Source organism: Tachyglossus aculeatus, chromosome 13 (assembly GCF_015852505.1).
Source record: "Tachyglossus aculeatus isolate mTacAcu1 chromosome 13, mTacAcu1.pri, whole genome shotgun sequence".
Taxonomy (NCBI): Eukaryota; Metazoa; Chordata; class Mammalia; order Monotremata; family Tachyglossidae; genus Tachyglossus; species Tachyglossus aculeatus.
Window position 1 is genome coordinate 2,661,724 of NC_052078.1, and position 23,869 is coordinate 2,685,592.

The 23,869-nt window shown below is 45.0% G+C and overlaps 1 protein-coding gene across 1 annotated transcript in view; it reads right to left on the reverse strand.

Annotated features, from left to right (window-relative positions):
* Positions 1–23,869, reverse strand: part of KIF9 (kinesin family member 9) — a 77,657-nt gene that overhangs the window by 15,513 nt on the left and 38,275 nt on the right. The window contains exons 11-17 of the mRNA XM_038755822.1: positions 20,263–20,331; positions 20,075–20,179; positions 16,445–16,500; positions 16,252–16,342; positions 14,091–14,212; positions 10,649–10,840; positions 6,754–6,968 (exon numbers count right to left, since the gene is read on the reverse strand). Coding sequence (XP_038611750.1) covers positions 6,754–6,968; positions 10,649–10,840; positions 14,091–14,212; positions 16,252–16,342; positions 16,445–16,500; positions 20,075–20,179; positions 20,263–20,331 — 850 coding nt within the window. The remainder of the gene's footprint in view (positions 1–6,753; positions 6,969–10,648; positions 10,841–14,090; positions 14,213–16,251; positions 16,343–16,444; positions 16,501–20,074; positions 20,180–20,262; positions 20,332–23,869) is intronic.

Genomic DNA, 23,869 nt, shown 5'->3' on the forward strand with positions numbered 1-23,869 from the left:
TTACTATGTATATATGTATACCTGTACTTATATACTTACCTGTATATATGTATATGTTTGTACGTATTTATTACTGCATTTATTTATTCATTTTATTTGTACATATTCAATTTATTTTCTTTTGTTATATGTTCTGTCTTGTTGTCTGTCTCCCCCTTCTAGACTGTGAGCCCGCTGTTGGGTAGGGACCGTCTCTGTCTGTTGCCAACTTGTACTTCCCAAGCGCTTAGTACAGTGCTCTGCACCCAGTAAGCGCTCAATAAATACGATTGAATGAATGAATGAATATGTGCCAAGCACCGTTCTAAGCGCTGGGGAGGTTACAAGGTGATCAGGCTGTCCCACGGGGGGCTCACAGTCTTAATAATAATGATGGCATTTATTAAGCGCTTACTATGTGCCAAGCACCGTTCTAAGTACTGGTGAGGTTACAAGGTGATCATGCTGTCCCACGGGGGGCTCAGAGTCTTATTAATAATGATGACATTTATTAAGCGCTTACTATGTGCCAAGCAGCGTTCTAAGCGCTGGGGAGGTTACAAGGTGATCAGGCTGTCCCACGGGGGGCTCCCAGTCTTCATCCCCATTTTCCAGATGAGGTCACTGAGGCCCGGAGAAGTGAAGTGACTCCCCCAAAGTCACCCAGCTGACAATTGGCGGAGCCGGGATTTGAACCCATGACCTCTGACTCCAAAGCCCGGGCTCTTTCCACCGAGCCACGCTGCTTCTAAGGATGGTTATTTGTTAAGCGCTTACTAGGTGCCAAGCACTGTTCTAAGCGCTGGGGGGGATACAAGGTTGTCCCCCGTGGGGCTCCCAGTCTTCATCCCCAGTTTCAGATGAGGGAACTGAGGCCCAGAGAATGATAATAATAATAATGATGGTATTTGTTAAGTGCTTACTAGGTGCCAAGCACTGTTCTAAGCGCTGGGGGAGTGGGGGAGAATACAAGGTTGTCCCCCGTGGGGCTCCCAGTCTTCATCCCCAGTTTCAGATGAGAGAACTGAGGCCCAGAGAATGATAATAATAATAATGATGGTATTTGTTAAGCGCTTACTAGGTGCCAAGCACTGTTCTAAGCGCTGGGGGGGTGGGGGAGAATACAAGGTTGTCCCCCGTGGGGTTCCCAGTCTTCATCCCCAGTTTCAGATGAGGAAACTGAGGCCCAGAGAATGATAATAATAATAATGATGGTATTCGTTAAGCGCTTACTAGGTGCTAAGCACTGTTCTAAGCGCAGGGGGTGGGGTTACAAGGTTAAAGGGTTGTCCCACGTGGGGCTCACGGTCTTCATTCCTTCATTCAATTGTATTTATTGAGCGCTTACTGTGTGCAGAGCACTGGACTAAGCGCTTGGGAAGTACAAATCGGCAACATATAGAGACGGTTCCTACCCTACAACGGGCTCAGGGAACTGAGGCACAGAGAATAATAATAATAATGGTATTTGTTAAGCGCTTACTATGTGCCAAGCACTGTTCTAAGCGCTGGGAGGTGATACAAGGTCATCGGGTTGTCCCACGGGGGGCTCACAGTCTTCATTCCCAGTTTCAGATGAGGGAACTGAGGCACAGAGAATAATAATAATAATAATAATAATAATGATCGTATTTGTTAAGCACTTACTATGTGCCAAGCACTGTTCTAAGCACAGGGCTAGATGGGTTCAAATCCCAGCTTTGCTGCTTGTCAGCTGTGTGACTTTGGGCAAGTCACTTCACTTCTCTGGGCCTCAGTGACCTCATCTGGAAAATGGGGATGAAGATTGTGAGCCCCACGGGGGACAACCTGATCACCTTGTTAACCCTTCAGTGCTTAGAGCAGTGCTTTGCACATAGTAAGCGCTTAATGAATGCCATCATTATTATTATTGCGAGCCCCATGTGGGCAACCTGATCACCTTGTATCCTCCCCAGCGCTTAGAACAGTGCTTGGCACATAGTAAGCACTTAACAAATACCAAGATTATTATTATTATTATTACAAGGTAATCAGGTTGTCCCCTGTGGGGCTCCCAGTGTTCATCCCCCTTTTACAGCTGAGGGAACTGAGGTCCAGAGAATAATAATAATAACGATGATAGCATTTGTTAAGCGCCTACTATGTGCCAAGCACTGTTCTAAGCGCTGGGGAGGTTACAAGGTGATCAGGTTGTCCCACTGAGGGCTCCCAGTCTTCATCCCCATTTGACAGATGAGGGAACTGAGGCCCAGAGAAGTGAAGCGGCTTGCCCAAAGTCAGCTGATGAGTGGCGGAGCCGGGATTTGAACCCTCTCCCCCTCCCCATCCCCACCGCCCTACCTCCTTCCCCTCCCCACAGCACCTGTATATATGTTTGTACGGATTTATTACTCTATTTTATTTGGACATATTTATTCTATTTATTTTGTTAATATGTATTGTTTTGTTGTCTGTCTTCCCCTTCTAGACTGGGAGCCCGCTGTGGGGTAGGGCCCGGCTCTAGATGTTGCCAACTTGGACTTCCCAAGCGCTCAGTCCAGGGCTCTGCACACAGTAAGCGCTCAATAAATACGACTGAATGAAGGAATGAACCCACGACCTCTGACTCCCAAGCCCGGGCTCTTCCCACCGAGCCACGCCGCTTCTTGCCGCTCAGTATGGGTAGGGAATGGGCCCAGTTGATGGTTCATTCATTCAGTCGTATTTATTGAGCTCTTACTGTGTGCAGAGCACTGGACTAAGCGCTTGGGAAGTGCTATAGGGACGGTCCCTACCTAACAGCGGGCTCACAGTCTAGAAGGGGGAGACAGAGAACGAAACAAAACATATTAACAAAATAAAATAAATAGAATAAATATGTACAAGTAAAATAAAGAAATAAATAGAGTAATAAATATGTACAAACATATATACATGCATATAAGTACAGGTATACATATATATATATCGTAAGCACTTAATAAATGCCATCATTATCATTAAGACTGTGAGCCCTCTCGTGGGACAGCCTGATCACCTTGTAACCTCCCCAGCGCTTAGAACAGTGCTGTGCACATACTAAGCGCTTCATAAATGCCATCATTATTATTAAAACTGTAACCCCCCGCCGTGGGACAGCCTGATCACCTTGTAACCTCCCCAGAGCTTAGAACGGTGCTTGGCACATATTCATTCATTCATTCAATCGTATTTATTGAGCGCTTACTGGGTGCAGAGCACTGTACTAAGCGCTTGGGAAGTACAAGTTGGCGACACATAGAGACAGTCCCTACCCAACTGTGGGTTCACAGTCTAGAAGGGGGAGACTGACAAGACAGAACATATTAACAGAATAAAATAAACAGAATAAATATGTACAAGTAAAATAAATAAATAGAGTAATAAATACGTACAAACATATATACATATATACAGGTAAGTATATAAGTACAGGTATACATAGTAAGTGCTTAGTAAATGCCATCATTATTAAGACTGAGCTTAATGACTGAATGAATGAATATGTGCCAATAATATTAAGACCGTGGGACAGCCTGATCACCTTGTAACCTCCCCAGCGCTTAGAACGGTGCTGTGCACATAGTAAGTGCTTCATAAATGCCATCATTATTATTAAGACTGTGAGCCCCCCCGTGGGACAGCCTGATCACCTTGTAACCTCCCCAGCGCTTAGAACAGTGCTGTGCACATAGTAAGCGCTTCATAAATGCCATCATTATTATTAAGACTGTGAGCCCCCCCGTGGGACAGCCTCATCACCTTGTAACCTCCCCAGCGCTTAGAACAGTGCTTGGCACATATTCATTCATTCATTCAATCGTATTTATTGAGCGCTTACTGGGTGCAGAGCACTGTACTAAGCGCTTGGGAAGTACAAGTTGGCAACATCTAGAGACGGTCCGTACCCAACAGCGGGCTCACAGTCTAGAAGGGGGAGACAGACAACAAGACAGAACATATTAACAAAATAAAATAAACAGAATAAATATGTACAAGTAAAATAAATAGAGTAATAAATACGTACAAACATATATACATATATACAGGTAAGTATATAAGTACAGGTATACATAGTAAGTGCTTAATAAATGCCATCATTATTAAGACTGAGCTTAATGACTGAATGAATGAATATGTGCCAATAATATTAAGACCGTGGGACAGCCTGATCACCTTGTAACCTCCCCAGCGCTTAGAACAGTGCTGTGCACATAGTAAGCGCTTCATAAATGCCATCATTATTATTAAGACTGTGAGCCCCCCCGTGGGACAGCCTGATCACCTTGTAACCTCCCCAGAGTTTAGAACGGTGCTTGGCACATAGTAAGCGCTTAATAAATGCCATCATTATTATTAAGACTGTGAGCCCCCCCCGTGGGACAGCCTGATCACCTTGTAACCTCCCCAGCGCTTAGAACGGTGCTTGGCACATAGTCATTCATTCATTCAATCGTATTTATTGAGCGCTTACTGGGTGCAGAGCACTGTACTAAGCGCTTGGGAAGTCCAAGTTGGCAACATCGAGAGGCGGTCCCTACCCAACAGTGGGCTCACAGTCTAGAAGGGGGAGACAGACAACAAGACAGAACATATTAACGGAATAAAACAAATAGAATAAATATGTACAAGTAAAATAAATAAATAAATGGAGTAATAAATACGTACAGACATATATACAGGTAAGTATATAAGTACAGGTATACATATACACATAGTAAGAGCTTAATAAATGCCATCATTATTAAGACTGAGCTTAATGATTGAATGAATGAATATGTGCCAATAATATTAAGACCGTGGGACAGCTTGATCACCTTGTAACCTCCCCAGCGCTTAGAACGGTGCTTGGCACATAGTAAACACTTAATAAATGCCATTATTATTATTATTATTATTATTATTCTCTGGGCCTCAGATCCCTCATCTGTCAAATGGGGATGAAGACTGTGAGACAACCTGATCACCTTGTAACCTCCCCAGCGCTTGAAACAGTGCTTGGCACATAGTAAGCGCTTAATAAATGCCATCATTATTATTATTACTATTATTATTCTCTGGGCCTCAGTTCCCTCATCTGTCAAATGGGGATGAAGACTGTGGGACAACCTGATCACCTTGTAACCTCCCCAGCGCTTGGAACGGTGCTTGGCACATAGTAAGTGCTTCATAAATGCCATTATTATTATTATTATTGTTATTATTATTATTATTATTATTATTATTATTATTATTGTTATTATTATTAGTCTCTGGGCCTCAGTTCCCTCATCTGTCAAATGGGGATGAAGACTGTGAGACAACCTGATCACCTTGTAACCTCCCCAGCACTTAGAACGGTGCTTGGCACATAGTAAGTGCTTAATAAATGCCATTATTATTATTATTATTATTATTATTCTCTGGGCCTCAGTTCCTTCATCTGTCAAATGGGGATGAAGACTGTGAGCCAACCTGATCACCTTGTAACCTCCCCAGCACTTGGAACGGTGCTTGGCACATAGTAAGCGCTTAATACATGTTTTGTTTTGTTGTCTGTCTCCCCCTTCTAGACTGTGAGCCCGTTGTCGGGTAGAGACCGTCTCTCCTTGTTGCCAACTTGGACTTCCCAAGCGCTTAGTCCAGTGCTCTGCACACAGGAAGCGCTCAATAAACACGATTGAATGAATGAATGAACGAATAAATGCCATCATTATTATTAAGACTGTGAGGTCCCCCGTGGGACAGCCTGATCAATCAATCAATCAATCGTATTTATTGAGCGCTCACTGTGTGCAGAGCACTGTACTAAGCGCTTGGGAAGTACAAGTTGGCAACATATAGAGACAGTCCCTACACAACATTGGGCTCACAGTCTAAAAGGGGGAGACAGAGGACAAAACCAAACATACTAACAAAATAAAATAAATAGAATAGATATGTACAAGTAAAATAAATAATCAATCAATCAATCAATCAGTCAATCGTATTTATTGAGCGCTTACTGTGTGCAGAGCACTGTACTGAGCGCTTGGGAAGTACAAGTTGGCAACATATAGAGATGGTCCCTACCCAACAGTGGGCTCACAGTCTAAAAGGGGGAGACAGAGGACAAAACCAAACATACTAACAAAATAAAATAAATAGAATAGATATGTACAAGTAAAATAAATAATCAATCAATCAATCAATCAATCAGTCAATCGTATTTATTGAGCGCTTACTGTGTGCAGAGCACTGGACTAAGCGCTTGGGAAGTACAAAGTGGCAACATAGAGAGACAGTCCCTACCCAACATTGGGCTCACAGTCTAAAAGGGGGAGACAGAGGACAAAACCAAACATACTAACAAAATAAAATAAATAGAATAGATATGTACAAGTAAAATAAATAATCAATCAATCAATCAATCAGTCAATCGTATTTATTGAGCGCTTACTGTGTGCAGAGCACTGTACTAAGCGCTTGGGAAGTACAAGTTGGCAACATATAGAGATGGTCCCTACCCAACAGTGGGCTCACAGTCTAAAAGGGGGAGACAGAGGACAAAACCAAACATACTAACAAAATAAAATAAATAGAATAGATATGTACAAGTAAAATAAATAATCAATCAATCAATCAGTCAGTCGTATTTATTGAGCGCTTACTGTGTGCAGAGCACTGGACTAAGCGCTTGGGAAGTCCAAGTTGGCAACATATAGAGACGGTCCCTACCCAACAGTGGGCTGATCACCTTGTAACCTGTAATGGACTCTCTCTTGAGCGTGGTAAGCGCTCCACCCCAGCCCGTCCACCCCACCGGCGTCAGCGGACCTTGCTCCTCCCGCTGCCGTTTCTGGGCGTCCAGCGCGTGCTGGGTGGCGTCGATTTGGCGCTTGAGGTCGTTGATGTGCTGAGCGGCCCGGCCCGCTCTCCTCCGCCGGTCACCCAGGATGGCCTTGTTCTCCTTGAAGATGCGGTTGATCTCGCTCCCGCGCTCGGCCTTGAACTCTTCGAACGCCTCCGGCTTCGGCGGCGGGGTGCTCGGCCTGGGGCCCGAGGACGAAGAGTCGGGGGTCAGGGGTTCAAATCCCGGCTCCACCAATCAATCCTATTTATTGAGCGCTTACTGTGTGCGGAGCACTGGACTAAACGCTTGGGAAGTCCAAGTTGGCAACATATAGAGACGGTCCCTACCCAACAGTGGGCTCACAGTCCACCCCTTGTCAGCTGTGTGACCTTGGGTAAGTCACTTCACTTCTCTGGGCCTCAGTGACCTCATCTGTCAAATGGGGATTCATTCATACATTCAATCGTATTTATTTATTACTCTATTTATTTATTCATTTATTTTACTTGTACATATCTATTCTATTTATTTTGTTTTGTTAGTAGGTTTGGTTTTGTTCTCTGTCTTCCCCTGTTAGACTGTGAGCCCACTGTTGGGTAGGGACTGTCTCTATATGTTGCCAATTTGTACTTCCCAAGCGCTTAGTACAGTGCTCTGCACATAGTAAGCGCTCAGTAAATACGATTGATGATGATGATGATGATTTATTGAGTGCTTACTGTGTGCGGAGCACTGGACTAAACGCTTGGGAAGTCCAAGTTGGCAACATCTAGAGACGGTCCCTACCCAACAGTGGGTTCACAGTCCACCACTTGTCAGCTGTGTGACCTTGGGTAAGTCACTTCACTTCTCTGGGCCTCAGTGACCTCATCTGTCAAATGGGGATTCATTCATACATTCAATCGTATTTATTTATTACTCTATTTATTTATTCATTTATTTTACTTGTACCTATCTATTCTATTTTGTTTTGTTAGTAGGTTTGGTTTTGTTCTCTGTCTTCCCCTTTTAGACTGTGAGCCCACTGTTGGGTAGGGACTGTCTCTATATGTTGCCAATTTGTACTTCCCAAGCGCTTAGTACAGTGCTCTGCACATAGTAAGCGCTCAGTAAATACGATTGATGATGACGATGATGATTTATTGAGCGCTTACTGTGTGCGGAGCACTGGACTAAACGCTTGGGAAGTCCAAGTTGGCAACATCTAGAGACAGTCCCTACCCAACAGTGGGCTCACAGTCCACCACTTGTCAGCTGTGTGACCTTGGGTAAGTCACTTCACTTATCTGGGCCTCAGTGACCTCATCTGTCAAATGGGGATTCATTCATACATTCAATCGTATTTATTTATTACTCTATTTATTTATTCATTTATTTTACTTGTACCTATCTATTCTATTTATTTTGTTTTGTTAGTAGGTTTGGTTTTGTTCTCTGTCTTCCCCTTTTAGACTGTGAGCCCACTGTTGGGTAGGGACTGTCTCTATATGTTGCCAATTTGTACTTCCCAAGCGCTTAGTACAGTGCTCTGCACATAGTAAGCGCTCAGTAAATACGATTGATGATGATGATGATGATTTATTGAGCGCTTACTGTGTGCGGAGCAGTGGACTAAGCGCTTGGGAAGTACAAGTTGGCAACATCTAGAGACGGTCCCTACCCAACAGTGGGCTCACAGTCCACCACTTGTCAGCTGTGTGACCTTGGGTAAGTCACTTCACTTATCTGGGCCTCAGTGACCTCATCTGTCAAATGGGGATTCATTCATACATTCAATCGTATTTATTTATTACTCTATTTATTTATTCATTTATTTTACTTGTACCTATCTATTCTATTTATTTTGTTTTGTTAGTAGGTTTGGTTTTGTTCTCTGTCTTCCCCTTTTAGACTGTGAGCCCACTGTTGGGTAGGAACTGTCTCTATATGTTGCCAATTTGTACTTCCCAAGCGCTTAGTACAGTGCTCTGCACATAGTAAGCGCTCAGTAAATACGATTGATGATGATGATGATGATTTATTGAGCGCTTACTGTGTGCGGAGCACTGGACTAAACGCTTGGGAAGTCCAAGTTGGCAACGTCTAGAGACAGTCCCTACCCAACAGTGGGCTCACAGTCCACCACTTGTCAGCTGTGTGACCTTGGGTAAGTCACTTCACTTATCTGGGCCTCAGTGACCTCATCTGTCAAATGGGGATTCATTCATACATTCAATCGTATTTATTTATTACTCTATTTATTTATTCATTTATTTTACTTGTACCTATCTATTCTATTTATTTTGTTTTGTTAGTAGGTTTGGTTTTGTTCTCTGTCTTCCCCTTTTAGACTGTGAGCCCACTGTTGGGTAGGGACTGTCTCTATATGTTGCCAATTTGTACTTCCCAAGCGCTTAGTACAGTGCTCTGCACATAGTAAGCGCTCAGTAAATACGATTGATGATGACGATGATGATTTATTGAGCGCTTACTGTGTGCGGAGCACTGGACTAAACGCTTGGGAAGTCCAAGTTGGCAACATCTAGAGACGGTCCCTACCCAACAGTGGGTTCACAGTCCACCACTTGTCAGCTGTGTGACCTTGGGTAAGTCACTTCACTTCTCTGGGCCTCAGTGACCTCATCTGTCAAATGGGGATTCATTCATACATTCAATCGTATTTATTTATTACTCTATTTATTTATTCATTTATTTTACTTGTACATATCTATTCTATTTATTTTGTTTTGTTAGTAGGTTTGGTTTTGTTCTCTGTCTTCCCCTTTTAGACTGTGAGCCCACTGTTGGGTAGGGACTGTCTCTATATGTTGCCAATTTGTACTTCCCAAGCGCTTAGTACAGTGCTCTGCACATAGTAAGCGCTCAGTAAATACGATTGATGATGATGATGATGATTTATTGAGCGCTTACTGTGTGCGGAGCACTGGACTAAGCACTTGGGAAGTCCAAGTTGGCAACATCTAGAGACGGTCCCTACCCAACAGTGGGCTCACAGTCCACCACTTGTCAGCTGTGTGACCTTGGGTAAGTCACTTCACTTCTCTGGGCTTCGGTGACCTCATCGGTCAAGTGGGGATTCGTTCATTCAATTGTATTTATTGAGCACTTACTGTGTGCAGAGCACTGGACTAAGCGCTTGGGAAGTGGGCAACATCTAGAGACGGTCCCTACCCAACAGCGGGCTCACAGTCTAGAAGGGGGAGACTGACAACAAAACAAATAAATAATTTAGACTGTGAGCCCCCCGTGGGACAACCTGATCACCTTGTATCACCCTTCTATTACTCTATTTATTTATTATTACTCTATTTATTAATTTATTTTACTTGTACATATCTATTCTATTTATTTTATTTTGTTAATATGTTTTGTTTTGTTCTCTGCCTCCCCCTTCTAGACTGTGAGCCCACTGTTGGGTAGGGACCGTCTCTAGATGTTGCCAACTTGGACTTCCCAAGCGCTTAGTCCAGTGCTCTGCACACAGTAAGCGCTCGATAAATACGATTGATAGATTGATTACTCTATTTACCTTGTACAGATCTATTCTATTGATTTTATTTTGTTAGTATGTTTGGTTTTGTTCTCTGTCTCCCCCTTCTAGACTGTGAGCCCACTGTTGGGTAGGGACCGTCTCTCTATGTTGCCAACTTGTACTTCCCAAGCGCTTAGTCCAGTGCTCTGCACACAGTAAGCGCTCAATAAATAGGACTGATTGATTGATTGATTAATACGATTGAATGAATGAAGCCTGCGGTGTGGAGCTGGGCGGTGCGAGATGAGCCGAGGGGGCGAGTCGGGGCGACGCGGAAGGGAGCGGGAGATTTGGAGAGGGGGTCGCGCGCAGTCTGGGAGGGCTTCTTGGAGGAGGAGGTGGGCTACCTGGGCTGGTGGGCCTCGTCCTTGGGGGCTGGATCTGCCGGCCCCAGCTCGGGGACCGCGGGCTCCCGACCCGACGGCTCCTTGACCTCCGGCTCTTTGGACGTCGGGCTCGGTTGGGCCTTGGAGAGGGAGGCCGAGTCCGGATCCTTCGCCATCCCGGGGCTCCCGGATCCTTCCTTCCGGCCCGAGGCGCTGGAGGGGAGACAGCGGGGTCCGCAATGACCATCGTCCTCGTTCATTCCTTCGTATTTATTGAGCGCTTCCTGTGTGCGGAGCACTGGATGGAGCGCTTGGGAAGTCCAAGTGGGCAACGTATAAAATCAATCAATCAATCGTATTTATTGAGCGCTTACTGTGTGCAGAGCACTGGACTAAGCGCTTGGGATGTACAAGTTGGCAACAAGTCCAAGTGGACAATGTACAGAGGCAGGCCCTACCCAACGATGGGCTCATTCAATTGTATTTATTGAGCGCTTCCTGTGTGCAGAGCACTGGACTAAGCGCTTGGGAAGTCCAAGTTGGCAACATCTAGAAGCGGTCCCTACCCAACAGTGGGCTCATTCATTCCTTCATTCAATCGTATTGATTGAGCGCTTCCTGTGTGCAGAGCACTGGACTAAGCGCTTGGGAAGTCCAAGTGGGCAATGTATAGAGGCGGGCCCTACCCAACGATGGGCTCATTCAATCGTATTTATTGAGCGCTTCCTGTGTGCAGAGCACTGTACTGAGCGCTTGGGAAGTCCAAGTGGGCAACCTATAGTGGCGGGCCCTACCCAACGACGGGCTCATTCATTCCTTCATTCAATCGTTATTTATTGAGCGCTTCCTGTGTGCGGAGCACTGGACGAAGCGCTTGAGAAGTCCAAGTGGGCGACCTATAGAGGCTGTCCCTACCCAACGATGGGCTCATTCAATAGTATTTATTGAGCACTTCCTGTGTGCGGAGCACTGGACTAAGCGCTTGGGAAGTCCAAGTGGGCAACGTATAGAGGCAGGCCCTACCCAACGACGGGCTCATTCATTCCTTCATTCAATCGTATTTATTGAGCGCTTCCTGTGTGCAGAGCACTGGACGAAGCGCTTGAGAAGTCCAAGTGGGCGACCTATAGAGGCTGTCCCTACCCAACGATGGGCTCATTCAATAGTATTTATTGAGCACTTCCTGTGTGCGGAGCACTGGACTAAGCGCTTGGGAAGTCCAAGTGGGCAACGTATAGAGGCAGGCCCTACCCAATGACGGGCTCATTCATTCCTTCATTCAATCGTATTTATTGAACGCTTCCTGTGTGCAGAGCACTGGACTAAGCGCTTGGGAAGTCCAAGTGGGCAACGTATAGAGGCAGGCCCTACCCAACTATGGGCTCATTCAATTGTATTTATTGAGCGCTTCCTGTGTGCAGAGCACTGGACTAAGCGCTTGGGAAGTCCAAGTGGGCAACGTATAGAGGCAGGCCCTACCCAACGACGGGCTCATTCATTCCTTCATTCAATCGTATTTATTGAGTGCTTCCTGTGTGCAGAGCACTGGACTGAGCGCTTGGGAAGTCCAAGTGGGCAACGCATAGAGGCTGTCCCTACCCAACAATGGGCTCATTCAATAGTATTTATTGAGCGCTTCCTGTGTGCAGAGCACTGGACTAAGCGCTTGGGAAGTCCAAGTGGGCAACGTACAGAGGCGGGCCCTACCCAACGACGGGCTCATTCATTCCTTCATTCAATCGTATTGAGCACTTCTTGTGTGCAGAGCACTGTACTAAGCGCTTGGGAAGTACAAGTGGGCAACGTATAGAGGCGGTCCCTACCCAACAACAGGCTCACGGCCTAGAAGGGGGAGACGGAGAACAAAACATCATCATGGTGGAGGTCATGGGTTCTAATCCCGGCTCCGCCGCAGGATGATGAGGATGGTATTTGTTCAGCGCTTACTATGTGCCAAGCACTGTTCTAAGCGCTGGGGGAGATACAAGGTCATCATGTCTGTTGTGTGACCTTGAGCGAGTCACTTCACTTCTCTGGGCCTCAGGTCCTTCATCTGTCAAATGGGGATGAAGACCGTGAACCCCCTGGGGGACAACCTGATCACCTTGTACCTACCTCAGTGCTTAGAACAGTGCTTGGCACACAGTAAGCGCTTCACAAAGGCCATCATTATTATTATTTTATTATTATTATTATAACAAACAGATACATTCCCTACCCATATCGAGCTTACAGTTAACCTGATTATCTTGTATCTTCCCCAGTGCTTAGAAAAGCGCCTGGCATATAGTAAGTGCTTAACAAATACTATGTAAAAACTCTGTTTATCTATCTATCTATCTATCTATCAATCTATCTATCTATCTCTATCTATCTATCTATCTATCTATCTATCTATATCTATCTAATCTATCTAATCAATCTATATATACATATATACACATACACACTACATATGCATATATATAGACTACATATATGTGTATAGATAGAGACTGCATATACATATGTATATGTGGGCTACATATATGTGTATATATAGACTGCATATATATGTGTATGTATATAGACTACATATACTTGTGTATATACATGTATATATAGACTACATATGCATGTGCGTATATGCTTATATAGACTACATATACGTGTGTGTGTATATGTATATAGAGAGACTACATATATGTGTATATATAGACTACATATATGTGTGTGTATATATAGACTACATATATGTGTGTGTATAGACTACATATACGTGTGTGTATATGTATAACTATGAGTATAGAGCGACTACATATATGTATATATATAGACTACATATGTGTGTGTATGGACTACATATATGTGTGTATAGCTATATGTATATATAGATGTATATATAGACTACATATACATGTATATATATAGATACACATATATGTAGTCTACCCTAATAATAATAATGATGATGATGGCATATGTTAAGCGCTTACTATGTGCAAAGCACTGCTCTAAGTGCTGGGGTGGATACAAGGTGATCAGGTTGTCCCTTGTGGGGCTCACAGTCTTCATCCCCATTTTCCAGATGAGGGAACTGAGGCCCAGAGAAGTGAAGCGACTTGCCCAAAGTCACCCAGCTGACAATTGGCAGAGTCGGCATTTGAACCCATGACCTCCGACTCCCAACCCCGGGCTCTTCCCATTGAGCCCCGCTGCTTCTCTGGTACTGATCACGGTCTTTGTTGAGTGCTTGCTATATGCCAGGCACTGTACTAAGCGTTGGGGTGGATACAAACAAACGGGATTGGGCACAGTCCCCGTCCCCCCTGGGGCTCCCAGTCTCCATCCCCATTTTACAGACGAGGCCACCGAGGCGCAGGGAAGTGAAGCGACTCGCCCAGGGTCACACGGCGGACGCGTGGCGGAGTCGGGATTTGAACCCGGGACCTCCTGGGGCCGTGCTGCGTCTCCCCCTACCCACCTGGCCGGCAGCTCCTTGCCTTTCTTGCCCTTGATTTTCCTCCCCGGCTTGTTGGAGACGGGCACGACCCCTTGGCTCTCGTTTTCCACCAGCGACTGGCCGTCCGCGTCCACCAGGCCGGCCTGGAGGGGAGGACAGAGGGTCTGGCGGGGTCAGAGGTCACGCCCCGAATGACCTTGCCCTTCCTGGTGGTCCTGGGCACCCTGCGGTTCATTCATTCATTCCATCGTATTTATTGAGCGCTTACCGTGTTCACTGGACTGAGCGCTTGGGAAGGACGATTCGGCAACAGAGAGAGAGCCCAGGCTGGTGCCGCCGGGGCCCATGCGGTTCATTCATTCATTCAATCGTATTTATTGAGCGCTTACCATGTGCAATGGACTGAGCGCTTGGGAAGCACAATTCGGCAACAGAGAGAGAGCCCAGGCTGGCGCCGCCTGGGCCCATGCAGTTCATTCATTCATTCGATCGTATTTATTGAGCACTTACCATGTGCACTGGACTGAGCGCTTGGGAAGGACAATTTGGCAACAGAGAGAGAGCCCAGGCTGGCACCGCGCGGGCCCATGCGGTTCATTCATTCATTCCATCGTATTTATTGAGCGCTTACCGTGTGCAGTGGACTGAGCGTTTGGGAAGGACAATTCGGCAACAGAGAGAGAGCCCAGGCTGGCGCCACCTGGGCCCATGCAGTTCATTCATTCATTCTATCGTATTTATTGAGCGCTTACCGTGTGCACTGGACTGAGAGCTTGGGAAGCACAATTCGGCAACAGATAGAGAGCCCAGGCTGGCGCCGCCCGGGCCCATGTGGTTCATTCATTCATTGGATCGTATTTATTGAGCGCTTACCGTGTGCACTGGACTGAGCGCTTGGGAAGGACAATTTGGCAACAGATAGAGAGCCCAGGCTGGCACCACCTGGGCCCATGCGTTTCATTCATTCCATCGCATTTATTGAGCGCTTACCATGTGCACTGGACTGAGCGCTTGGGAAGGACAATTCGGCAACATATAGAGAGCCCAGGCGGGCACCGCCCGAGCCCATGCGGTTCATTCATTCATTCGATCGTATTTATTGAGCGCTTACCATATGCAGTGGACTGAGCGCTTGGGAAGGACAATTCGGCAACATATAAAGACGGTTCCTACCCGACAACGGGCTCACAGTCTAGAAGGGGGAGACAGACAACAGCACAAAACCTGTGGACGGGTATCAAAGTCATTCATTCATTCATTCGATCATATTTATTGAGCACTTACCGTGTGCTGAGCACTGGACTGAGCACTTGGGAAGGACAATTCGGCAACAGAAAGAGAGCCCAGGCTGGCGCTGCCCGGGCCCATGTGGTTCATTCATTCATTCAATCGTATTTATTGAGCACTTACCATGTTCACTGGACTGAGCGCTTGGGAAGGACAATTCGGCAACAGATAGAAAGCCCAGGCTGGCGCCGCCCGGGCCCTTGTGGGTCATTCATTCATTCAATCGTATTTATTGAGCGCTTACCGTGTGCTGAGCACTGTACTGAGCGCTTGGGAAGTACAATTCAGCAACATATAGAGACGGTCCCTACCTGACAACGGGCTCACAGTCTAGAAGGGGGAGACGGACAACAGCACAAAACATGTGGACGGGTGTCAAAGTCATTCATTCATTCCTTCAATCGTATTTATTGAGCGCTTACTGTGTGCAGAGCACTGGACTAAGCGCTTGGGAAGTCCAAGTCGGCAACATCTAGAGACGGTTCCTAACCCAACAGCGGGCTTACAGTCTAGAAGGGGGAGATGGACAACAAAACAAAACATATTAACAAGATAAAATAAATAGAATAAATATGTACAAATAAAATAGAGTAATAAATGCGTACAAACATATATATATATATATCTCCAGGTGCTGTGGGGAGGGAAAGGAGGTAAGGCGGGGGGGAGAGGAAGGAGGGGAAGGGAAGTCTGGGAAGGCCTCCTGGAGGAGGTGAGCTCTCAGTAGGGCTTTGAAGGGAAGTCATTCATTCCATTGTATTTATTGAGCGCTTACCGTGTGCAGAGCACTGGACTGAGCGCTTGGGAAGGACAATTCGGATAGAGGTGGTCCTGACCCAAGAATGGGCTTCCGAGGACGCGGGGGACGGCGGGGAGACCCCCCCCTCAGGCCTACCTTCTGGGCGGCCAGTATGGCCGCCTCGTCGTTCTTGTCGATCAACGTGTACTTGTGGAGCAGCTTGGACTCCACTTCTTTCTCCTGTTGGCTGGGCAACAAGGCGGGGGGGATGCGCGTGAAATACCGGGGCGACCGGGGGTCTGCCTTTCCCGGCCCTGGGGGGATCCGGACCCCCGGGGGGGGCGGTTACCTTAAGATCACTTTGAACTGGTTGAACACCTCCTGGACCTGTCGGACGTTGATGATCTGGGGGGCAGATGGGAAGCAACGGGGTGGTCATTCACGGAGTCATTCTTTCAATTGTCCAGTGCTCTGCACACAGTAAGCGCTCAATAAATGCGACTGAATGAATGAATGAATTCATTGAGCTCCAGGGCGGCCCAACAGTAGCCCGTCCGGTCGGTGGCCGCTGGTGGGCCGCGGTGGGGAGGGAAGGGGGGATTTGGACCTTACCTAGACTGGAAATTCACGGTGAGCGGGGAATGTGTCTGTTATTGTCCTGTTTTAATAATACTAATAATTATGGTATTTGTTCATTCATTCATTCATTATTCATTCATTCAATCGTATTCATTGATTGAATTGATTTATTGATTGAATTGATTTATTGATTGAATCGATTTATTTATTAATTACTGTGTGCAGAGCCCTGGACTAAGCACTTGGGAAGTACAAATTGGCAACATCTAGAGACAGTCCCTCCCCAACAACGGGCTCATAATAAAAGCCATTGTTACTATTATTATTATTATTATTATTAGAAGCAGCGTGGCTCGTATTATTATTATTATTATTATTATTCATCAGGCGTATTTATTGAGCGCTTACTGTGTGCAGAGCACTGTACTAAGCGCTTGATTGTAAGCGCTTAGCGCTGCGTCTAATTATTATTAGAAGCAGCGTGGCTCGATGGAAAGAGCCCCGGCTTTGGAGTCAGAGGTCATGGGTTCAAATCCCGGCTCTGCCAATTGTCAGCTGGGTGACTTTGGGCGAGTCACTTCGCTTCTCTGGGCCTCAGTTACTTCGTCTGTGAAAGGGGGATTAAGACTGTGAGCCCCACGTGGGACAACCTGATCACTTTGCATCCTCCCCAGCGCTTAGAACAGTGCTTTGCACTTAGTAAGCGCTTAACAAATACCAAAATTAGTATTATTACTATTATTATTATTATAGAGACTCTCTCTATATGTTGCCAATTTGTACTTCCCAAGCGCTTAGTACAGTGCTCTGCACATAGTAAGCGCTCAATAAATACGATTGATGATGATTAGAAGGAGGAGACAGACAACAAAACATGCGGACAGGTGTCAAGTCATCAGAATAAATAGAATTAAAGCCAAATGCACAATGTTAACAAAATAAATAGAATAGTCAATATGGACAAGAAATGCACATATGTACAAGAAGGGCGATTTGTTCAGCGCTTACTATGTGGCAGACACTGTACAAAGCCCTGGGGTGGATAATAATAATAATGATGGTATTTGTTAAGCGCTTACTACGTGACAAACACCATTCTAAGCACTGGGGAGGTTACAAGGTAATCAGGTTGTCCCCCGTGGGGCTCTCAGTCTTCATCCCCATTTGACAGATGAGGGAACTGAGGCACAGAGAGGTAAAGTAATAATAATAATAATGACATTTGTTAAGCACTTACTATGTGCACAGCACTGTTCTAAGCGCTGGGGGGGGGGGATAAAAGGTGATCAGGTTGTCCCACTAGGGGATCATAGTCTTAATCCCCATTTTCCAGATGAGGTAACTGAGGCTCAGAGAAGTGAAGTGACTTGCCCAAAGTCACACAGCTGACAAGTGGCAGAGGCAGGATTCGAACCCATGACCTCTGACTCCCAAGCCCGGGCTCTTGGCGCTAAGCCAGGCCACCTTGGGCAGGGATTGTCGCTGTTTATTGTTGTCCTGTCCTCTCCCAGGCGCTTAGCACAGTGCTCTGCACCCAGGAAGTGCTTAATAAGCAGCGTGGCTCAGTGGAAATTTATTTATTTTATTTGTACATATTTAATCTATTTATTTTATCTTGTTACTATGTTTTGTTTTGTTGTCCGTCTTAGACTGTGAGCCCGCTGTTGGGTAGGGACCGTCTCTAGATGTTGCCGACTTGGGCTTCCCAAGCGCTTAGTCCAGTGCTCTGCACACGGTAAGCGCTCAATAAATACAATTGAATGAATGAATGCATAAATGGCCACATGTTTTGTTCTGTTGTCCGTCTCCCCCTTCTAGACTGTGAGCCCGTCAATCAATCAATCAATCAATCGTATTTATTGAGCGCTGACTATGTGCAGAGCACTGTACTAAGCGCTTGGGAAGTACAAATTGGCAACACATAGAGACAGTCCCTACCCAACAGTGGGCTCACAGTCTAAAAGGGGGAGACAGAGAACAGAACCAAACATACCAACAAAATAAAATAAGTAGGATAGAAATGTACAAGTAAAATAAATAGATAAATAAATAAATAGAGTAATAAATATGTCGTCGTTGGGTAAGGACCATCTCTAGATGTTGCCGACTTGGACTTCCCAAGCGCTTAGTCCAGTGCCCTGCACACAGTAAGCGCTCAATAAATCCAACTGAATGAATGATTGAAGGAATAAACGTCCACATGTCTGATTTTGTCGTCCATCTCCCCTTCCTATCATCAATCGTATTTATTGAGCGCTTACTATGTGCAGAGCACTGTACTAAGCGCTTAGCACTGTACTAACAGTGAGCCCGTCGTTGGGTAGGGCCCGTCTCTGGATGTTGCCCACTTGGACTTCCCAAGCGCTTAGTCCAGTGCTCCGCACACAGTAAGCGCTCAATAAATACGATTGAATGAATGAATGAATGAGTGAATGAATGAATAAATGGCCGCATGTTTTGTTTTGTTGTCCGTCTCCCCCTTCTAGACTGTGAGCCCGTCACTGGGTAGGGCCCGTCTCTATATGTTGCCCACTTGGACTTCCCAAGCGCTTAGTCCAGTGCTCTGCACACAGTAAGCGCTCAATAAGTACAATTGAATGAATGATTGAAGGAATAAACGTCCACATGTTTGATTTTGTTGTCCATCTCCCCTTCCTATCATCAATCTTTTAGACTGTGAGCCCACCTTTTAGACTGTGAGCCCACTGTTGGGTAGGGACTGTCTCTATGTGATGCCAATTTGTACTTCCCAAGCGCTTAGTACAGTGCTCTGCACATAGTAAGCGCTCAATAAATACAGTTGATTGATTGATTGATTGATTGATCAATCGTATTTACTGAGCGCTTACTATGTGCAGAGCACTGTACTAAGCACTTAGCACTGTACTAACAGTGAGCCCGTCGTTGGGTAGGGCCCGTCTCTGGATGTTGCCCACTTGGACTTCCCAAGCGCTTAGTCCAGTGCTCTGCGCACAGTAAGCGCTCAATAAATACGATTGAATGAATGAGTGAATGAATGAATAAATGGCCACAAGTTTTGTTTTGTTGTCCGTCTCCCCCTTCTAGACTGTGAGCCCGTCGCTGGGTAGGGCCCGTCTCTATATGTTGCCCACTTGGACTTCCCAAGCGCTTAGCCCAGTGCTCTGCACACAGTAAGCGCTCAATAAGTACAATTGAATGAATGATTGAAGGAATAAACGTCCACATGTTTTATTTTGTTGTCCATCTCCCCCTTCTAGACGGTGGGCCCGTCGTTGGGTAGGGCCCGTCTCTAGATGTTGCCCACTTGGACTTCCCAAGCGCTTAGCCCAGTGCTCTGCACACAGGAAGCGCTCAATAAATACGATTGAATGAAAGAATGGGGTCACCCCCACCCCAGGGGCGTCCACCCCCGGCTCACCTCGATGCCGTCGAGGCCTCCGTCCAGGAACCGGTGCACTTGGGCGTTGATCTCCGCTATCTGGGCTTCGTTCAAGGGGTCGTAGGCGATGGGCCTGCGGTTGGCCTAGGCCGGGCCAGGGGCCTGGGGTCAGCGCCTTTTGGGCCCCCGGCGTCCAGTCCATCCCACCCCGCTCGCCCCGTCCTTACCAAAGTGTTCTGGACGCCCAATTCCCGCTTCAACACGAGGAGCTCCTTCTCCAAGTTCTTCACCATCCGCTGGACGGGGGCAGGGGGGCAAGGCGACGTTTCGGTTATTTCGGTTATGTCGCCGACTTGGACTTCCCAAGCGCTTAGTCCAGTGCTCTGCACACAGTAAGCGCTCAATAAATACGATTGATTGATTGATTGATTGATTGATTATTCCCGCCCGGGGACTAGGCCTCGGCAGCTCGGCATGCGTCCCCTCCCGAGCGCTCAGCCCACGGTAAGCGCTCAGTAAGTGCTCCGAACAGTGCTTTGCACATAGTACACTGTGCAGCGTGCTCACAACTGCACACTCTGAGCCCCCCGTGGGACAACCTGATCACCTTGTAACCTCCCCAGCGCTTAGACCGGTGCTTTGTGAGCCCGCTGTTGGGTAGGGACCGTCTCTAGATGTTGCCAACTTGGACTTCCCGAGTGCTTAGTCCAGTGCTCTGCACACAGGAAGCGCTCAATAAATACGATTGAATGAATGAATGAATAAATGCCATTACTATTATTATTATTAAAATGAGGATTAAGACTGTGAGCCCCGCCGTGGGACAACCTGATCAGCTTGTAACCTCCCCGGCGCTTAGAACGGTGCTTTGCATGTAGTAAGTGCTTAATAAATGCCATCATCATTAGTATTATTATAGTAAGAGCTTAATAAATGCCATCATCATTATTATAGTAAGGGCTTAATAAATGCCATCATCATCATCATCATTATTATTAGTAGTATTATAGTAAGCGCTTAATAAATGACATCATCATTATTATTATTATAGTAAGCGCTTAATAAATGCCATCATTATTATTATTATAGTAAGTGCTTAATAAATACCATTATTATTATTATTATTATAGTAAGCGCTTAATAAATGCCATCATTATCATTATTATTATAGTAAGCGCTTAACAAATGCCATCATTATCATTATTATTATAGTAGGCGCCTAACAAATGACATCATTATCATTATTATAGTAAGCCCTTAATAAATGCCATCATTATTATTATTGTTACAGTAAGCACTTAATAAATGCCATCATCATTATTATTATTATAGTAAGTACTTAATAAATGCCATCATTATTATTATTATTATAGTAAGCGCTTAATAAATGCCATCATCATCATTATTATTATAGTAAGCGCTTAATAAATGCCATCATTATTATTATTATAGTAAGTGCTTAATAAATACCATTATTATTATTATTATTATAGTAAGCGCTTAATAAATGCCATCATTATCATTATTATTATAGTAAGCGCTTAACAAATGCCATCATTATCATTATTATTATAGTAAGCACTTAACAAATGCCATCATTATCATTATTATAGTAAGCTCTTAATAAATGCCATCATTATTATTATTGTTATAGTAAGCGCTTAATAAATGCCATCATCATTATTATTATTATAGTAAGCGCTTAGTAAATGCCATCATTATTATTATTGTTATAGTAAGCACTTAATAAATGCCATCATCATTATTATTATAGTAAGCGCTTAATAAATGCCATCATTATCATTATTATTATAGTAAGCGCTTAACAAATGCCATCATTATCATTATTATAGTAAGCGCTTAATAAATGTCATCATTATTATTATTATAGTAAGCACTTAATAAATGCCATCATCATTATTATTATTATAGTAAGCGCTTAATAAATGCCATTATTATTATTATTATTATTATTATAGTAAGCGCTTAATAAATGCCATCATCATTATTATTATAGTAAGCGCTTAATAAATGCCATCATTATTATTATTATAGTAAGTGCTTAATAAATGCCATCATTATCATTATTATTATAGTAAGCGCTTAACAAATGCCATCATTATTATTATTATAATAAGCGCTTAATAAATGCCATCATTATTATTATTGTTATAGTAAGCGCTTAATAAATGCCATCATCATTATTATTATTATAGTAAGTGCTTAATAAATGCCATCATTATTATTATTATAGTAAGCACTTAATAAATGCCATTATTATTATTATTATTATAGTAAACGCTTAATAAATGCCACTATTATTATAGTAAGCGCTTAATAAATGCCATCATTATTATTATTATTATAGTAAGCACTTAATAAACACCATCATTATCATTAATAATAAGTACCATCGATTACCGATGGACGCCACCCCGTCCTCAGTGAGCAGTACACACACACGTTCATTCAGTCGTATTTATTGAGCGCTTTACTGTGTGCAGAGCACTGTACTAAGCCCTTGGGAAGGACAGTTCCCAAGAAGCAGCGTGGCTCAGTGGAAAGAGCCCGGGCTTTGGAGTCAGAGGTCCTGGGTTCAAGTCCCGGCTCCGCCAATTGTCAGCTGTGTGACTTTGGGCGAGTCACTTCACTTCTCTGGGCCTCAGTTGCCTCATCTGTCAAATGGGGATGACGACTGTGAGCCCCCCCGTGGGACAACCTGATCACCTGGTAACCTCCCCAGCGCTTAGAACAGTGCTTTGCACATAGTAAGTGCTTAATAAATGCTATTATTATCATTACTATTATTATTATTATTACAATTCGGCAACGAATAGAGGCAATCCCTACCCGACGACGGGCTCACAGTCTAGAAGGGGGGAGACAGACAACAGAACAAAACAAGTAGACGGGCGTCAATACCATCAGAGTATTAATGATACTAATATGAATAATAATAACAATAATAATAGCATTTATTAAGCACTTACTATGTACCAAGCACTGTTATAAGCGTTGGGATACTACTACTACAAATAATAATAATAATGATGGCATTTATTAAGCACTTACCATGTGCCAAGCACTGTTCTAAGCGCCAGGGAGGTTACAGGGTGATCAGGTTGCCCCCTGAGGGGCTCCCAGTCTTCATCCCCATTTTACAGATGAGGTAACTGAGGCCCAGAGAACAATAATAATAATGTTGGTATTTGTTAAGCGGTTACTATGTGCCAAGCACTGTTCTAAGCGCTGGGGAGGTTACAGGGTGATCAGGTTGCCCCCTGAGGGGCTCACAGTCTTAATCCCCATTTTACAGATGAGGGAACTGAGGCCCAGAGAACAATAATAATAATGTTGGTATTTGTTAAGCGGTTACTATGTGCCAAGCACTGTTCTAAGCGCTGGGGAGGTTACAAGGTAATCAGGTTGTCCCACATGGGGCTCCCAGTCTTCATTCCCATTTGACAGATGAGGTAACTGAGGCCCAGAGAATAATAATAATAATGTTGGTATTTGTTAAGCGGTTACTATGTGCCAAGCACTGTTCTAAACGCTGGGGGAGATACAAGGTAATCAGGTTGTCCCACACGGGGCGTCCCAGTCTTCATCCCCATTTTCCAGATGAGGGAACTGAGGCCCAGAGAAGTGAAGCACCTTGCCCAAAGTCACACAGCTGGCAAGTGGCGGAGCCGGGATTAGAACCCACCACCTCTGGCTCCCCAGCGGAGAAGTGAAGCGACTCGCCCAAAGTCACCCAGCTGGCAATTGGCGGAGTCAGGATTTGAACCCACGACTGAGCCCCGCTGCGAGCCCCCCGTGGGCCAACCTGATCAG